Source organism: Miscanthus floridulus, chromosome 8, assembly GCF_019320115.1.
Source record: "Miscanthus floridulus cultivar M001 chromosome 8, ASM1932011v1, whole genome shotgun sequence".
In the NCBI taxonomy this organism is placed as follows: domain Eukaryota; kingdom Viridiplantae; phylum Streptophyta; class Magnoliopsida; order Poales; family Poaceae; genus Miscanthus; species Miscanthus floridulus.
In genome coordinates, this window is record NC_089587.1 from 63,432,848 (window position 1) to 63,437,799 (window position 4,952).

Sequence of the window (4,952 nt, forward strand, 5' to 3'; positions counted from 1 at the left end):
ATGAACACTCACCTCCCTGAATGAAGTAGAGGGTGAAAAGAAAAATATCAGCCACAAGCAGAAGTCGCCTAATTTCTTGGGCGTTTCCTGATGATCCGGTCGGAGCTCAAGAATCCCCACTGCTTTGCCGCCGACTAATGAGACAAAGGCGTGCTTATATTATTATACCTCTCTATAATTAATTTGATGTTGAGATTGTAAGTCAGTTGACGTAGCGGAACCAAAAAAAAAAAAAAAAAAAAACTAGCAAGTCCTTGTCAAACAAAATGATAATCAAAGCTGCGCGATAACCACTCACTTCTCTCAAGGACAAAAGTGACACAGGCAAAATGGAGTGATTCACATGGCTTTGGTTGCAGGACCTCTTCTATTGGTATAATATGTTTCCACATAAGAGCACTCTCAAAGTTTATTCCAGACAGAATATCGTATAATGTATAGAGCAAAAGTTGGCCTATCTCAAATCTATGGCCGTGCCCAGATTCAAATAAGGGGTACCAGTTGCGCAATCTACTGAGTAATTAAGACTCTAGGATGATGCAAGAGATCCTGAGGGTCCTACGCGAGTTTCATCAGGATCTCTATTGGCTATATAATATGGGCTCATCCTAAGTTATTTAATTGCAACGTGGAAAACTTAGTACAAATCACAAGCTTTCAATGCACTGCATGAAAAACAATATATAGCCCCAAATGTCAAACCTAGTAGAGCAAATAGCTGATGAAGTACACATCAAGTTAGCAAGCACAGAAGATTTTCTGAGCGGACAGGAAGTCACAGCCTCTGTACTTCTGGTGAATTTCATTTCATTTCTTATCATAAGTTGATCACAAGGAGATGATAGGCTACACACACAATCCAATTCTCCTCATGTAATCATGTAAAACTATAGAGCACAGCAAAGGAAGAAAGAGAAAGACTAGCGATCCTACTTGATTGAGCCACTTCAGAGCATTTGGTCACTTTCGCTACATCATCAGATGAATCATTGTGAACAACATCTCAAACTGGATGATCTGGTGACTCTCTGAAACACGGAAGCAATTCTAACTGACAAGTTCAGGAACCATACTCTTTTTTTTTTTTGGTTCTAAGGATATGAACATAAGCTAAATTCTACTGTTTTTTTGTCTTTCTTTCGGCGCAGCTACAACATGGAAAGAGAAGGGAAATGAAACAGAGGAAGATAAAAAAAAGGTTCACCTTTGCTGTTGCTACCTCTGTACAATGAGGCCAACACCCAATCAATCGAGCAGGTGCAGAATCAAAACCCATGACAAATCTCATCTTTGGACAGCACAAATCCAATTCTACGCTTTCTCGAGCGTCCGGACCAGTTCGACCGCGTTCTTGGCGATCTTGCAGTTGTCGTCGTTCACCAGAGCCTCACAGAGGTCGAAAGCTTGCAGCTTGATTGCTTCCAATGCCAGTTCGTTGCTCTCGGAACAAATCCAGTTGAGGACGAGCAGGGCCTGCTCGATTGCACGGGCGTTGCCGCTCTTGGCGACGCCCGTGAGCACGGAGACGACGCCGGGGATCCTGCACAGCTCCTGGCGCCCCTCCCGGCACCTGGCGAGGAGGCCGAGCACCTCGACGGCGCGCGCGGAGCCGTCGGCGGCGAAGTCCGCGAGCGCGGGCGCGGCGCCCTCGCGCACCGCGCGGCGGCGGTTCTCCGGTAGCTTGCAGAGCTCGAAGAGCGCCGTGGCGGCCTCGCGGCGCTCCCGCGGGCCGCCGCGGCGGAGGAGCCCCGCCAGCGCCGGGATGGCGGACGGGTGCGCCCCGATGGTGCACTTGTTGACGTCCACGGTGGCGAGGCTGGTGAGCGCCGTGGCCGCGGACGCCGCGGCCACGCCGCCGCGGGACACCGCGGCGGAGAGCGCGTCCACGGCGCCGTCCGCCACGAGCCCGACGCGGGTGTCGTCGCCGTCCAGGCTGAGGTGCAGGAGCGCCCTGGCCGCCGCCTCGTCCCCGGCCTCCGCGTGCCGCAGCAGCACCGCCGCGTTGCCGGACTCCAGCACCTCCCTCCGCCCCGCGGCGCCGGACTTGGCCAGCCTCAGCAGCGCCGGAACAGGTGATGCGGACCGAACCGGCACCGCTTCTTGCCTCGCGTGCGCCCCTCCCTCCGTAGGGACGGGAGCCGCCGCCGCGGAAGGCGAGACGGCGGCTATGAGGCGGCGCAGCGCGTGGTTGGGGATGAGAGGCGGGCAGGGCGGCAGCGGGAGGTTGGTGACGGGGCAGGTGAGGTGACCCCCGTCGAGCCACTGCTGGATGCTGCGGCGCTCGAAGGTGTGGCCGGAGGGGAGGATGACGGGGTCCGTCATGACCTCCAGCGTGATGGGGCATAGGAAATCGTCCGGCCACGCCTCCATTCTTGAGCGGCAGGATCCGCGGCGCCGGCGCGTTCACACGAGAAGGGGACGAGCGGAATGGGAAGCGTATGGGACTCAGTCCTGGAGGAAGCCGAAGACGACGACGAAGAAGAGGAGGTCAGGACTCGGCAGGGGAGGAGAGGGGTTGGGGAGCGAGTGGGGAAAGGCCGGCACTTCCCGTGGACGGAAACGGGCTGCCGTGGGAGCGAGTGGGGAGACCCCCGGTGGGCTTAAAGTGTGCTCTCACTCTCACTCACTCTCGCTCTCACTCTTGCGTGCAATGAATTCTGTGGGTATGTTTTATTTTGTCTACACGATTTTTTAAAAAATATATTCATTCTTTTTTATTTTAGAGTTGGTAAATAAGCTTCTAGTATATATATTGTTGTGGAGCTATGGTTATCTTTCCATATTATGTATCTATTTTTATTTTAAAGCTAGCACAAGAAGCTTTTAGCATACTCACCGCGCGTGAAACCGTGGCTTTATTTTTCCAAATTATCCATAGATACATTCATTAGCAAGACAGTAACGGAGCCTCTAAGCATACTCATTAGCACGGTGCCATGGATAGCTTCTCGTATTATCCGTATCCGTTTTCATTCTAAAGTTGGCAAAGAAGCTTTTAGTATACTCGCTAGCGCGAAGCCGTGGCTTTAATTTTTCTTTTCAAGTTGTGCGTAAAGCGTAAATGTGGGGAGTGAGTGGGGAAAGGCAGGCACTTCCGGTGGACGAAAATGGGCTGCCGTGGGAGCGAGTGGGGAGACCACCCGGTGGGCTTAAGTGTGTCTCACACACACTATGCGAAGTCTCGCATGCAATGAATTCTGCATGTATCTTTCGTTTTGTCCACCCAAATGTTCTGTAAAATATATTCACCCCCTTTCATTTTAGAGTTGGTAAAGAAGCTTATAGTATATATTATTGTTGTAGAGCTATGGTTATCTCCTGTATCTATTTTTATTTTAAAGTTAGCAAATGAGCTTTTAGCATACTCACTGGTGCGAAATCGTGGTTTTGTTTTCCTAAATTGTTCATAGATATGTTCACCCGTCCATAGATATGTTCATCTGTTTTCGCACGACAATTAGTAACGAAACTTCTAGCATACTCATTAGCGCGGTGCCGTAGATATCTTCCCATAATATCGGTATCCGTTTTTATTCTAAAGTTGACAAAGAAGCTTTTAGCATACTCGCTAGCGCGAAGCCGTGACTTTAATTTGTCTTTTCAAGTCGTGCGTAAATGCATTCACCTGTTTTTATACTAAAGTTGGTAATAGAACTTTTAGCATACTTATTAGTGCAGAGCCGTGGCTATCTTCTCATATTATCTATATCCGTTTTCAGTTCAAAGTTGGCGAAGAAGTTTTCATTTAAATCCTAAAATCAATTATATTAACAAACATTCAAACTATCTATTTTCATGATTCCATCCGACACATGATGAATGCACCTTCAAAGAGGATAATTCAAAAACATTTCTCTTGCGGCGTAGTTCGCAAAGGATTGTGTGATGCTATCTAAATTTTAGCTATCAATGGTTGTATAGTATCAAAATCGTGTATATTTTGGTTAGTATTAATTAGATGGAGGATTTATGCCTTTAATTGATAAGATATGGTTGAAATAGTTGAGGTGGACTAAAATTTTAATGATATTGCTGTTGATAAGGATGCATGCTCCTCGTGCCAAAATTGGCAGGACAGATGCTGTTCGTATGGTCATAAACAATCGTGGATTATAAGCCAGAACAGTATTTTTCTCTCACATCAAACCAGCCAGCAGTAATAATCCACGATCGTTTCAGCCGAAACGAACAGGTTATGCCTGGAGACATATTGTTGTTCTATGTTTTGTAGTATGTAATCAATGCCCCAGATTTTGGACTAGGAGCAGGGCACTTCGCTCTTTTGCTATTGTGCCATGACGTATGTTTCTTTCATGCGTGCTTTGCATGGCAATAGGGTTTAAAATAATATTGTTGATTGTTGTGGGGGCTAGGCTAGGAAGATTGGGACTTGATGGGCTCTTTAGTGCCTTTTGTTGGGTTGAAATGGCCAGATCGAGACGGGACTATGTAGAGTACCACTTGCTAATATCCATCAAAGGAATATTCCACCTTGGAAATCCATTTATTCTGCTCTTTAAGTCCTTTTGTTGGACTTTGTGATCTTTCTAGAACAACTAATTAAATGAGCTTGAAAATCTTTGTTTAGTCAACCGTCATATACCATATATACTACGTAGGTTCAATATATATGGCAAAAGGTAAATAATTAATCATTCATCATGATATATAGGCATAGCAAAAAATCAATGAAATATTTTAAAGCCTCAACAAATAAATATGAAAGATCTCTAAATCTTATTGCTTTTGAAAAGGAAAGTATTATTCCAGTGCTTAAATGGGTTATGCTAGTTATATAAACTTTTATTTTATCTATGAATTCACAAAAAAAACTTTTATTTTATATACATACACATGCCGCTCACACACAAATTGTTATTTATGCCGTGGGATATTTGAAAGCCCATAGAGTGATAAAACAAATGTTTCGAGCGGTGTTATCAACTCATCCG

At 46.4% G+C, this 4,952-nt stretch overlaps 1 protein-coding gene across 1 annotated transcript; it reads right to left on the minus strand.

Moving 5' to 3' along the window:
• Positions 1–1,009: 1,009 nt before the first annotated feature.
• On the minus strand, positions 1,010–2,592 carry LOC136472322 (U-box domain-containing protein 8-like). The gene has a single exon (XM_066470045.1). The coding sequence runs from the start codon at positions 2,368–2,370 to the stop codon at positions 1,312–1,314; it is 1,059 nt and encodes a 352-aa protein (XP_066326142.1). The 5' UTR covers positions 2,371–2,592; the 3' UTR covers positions 1,010–1,311.
• Positions 2,593–4,952: the final 2,360 nt, after the last annotated feature.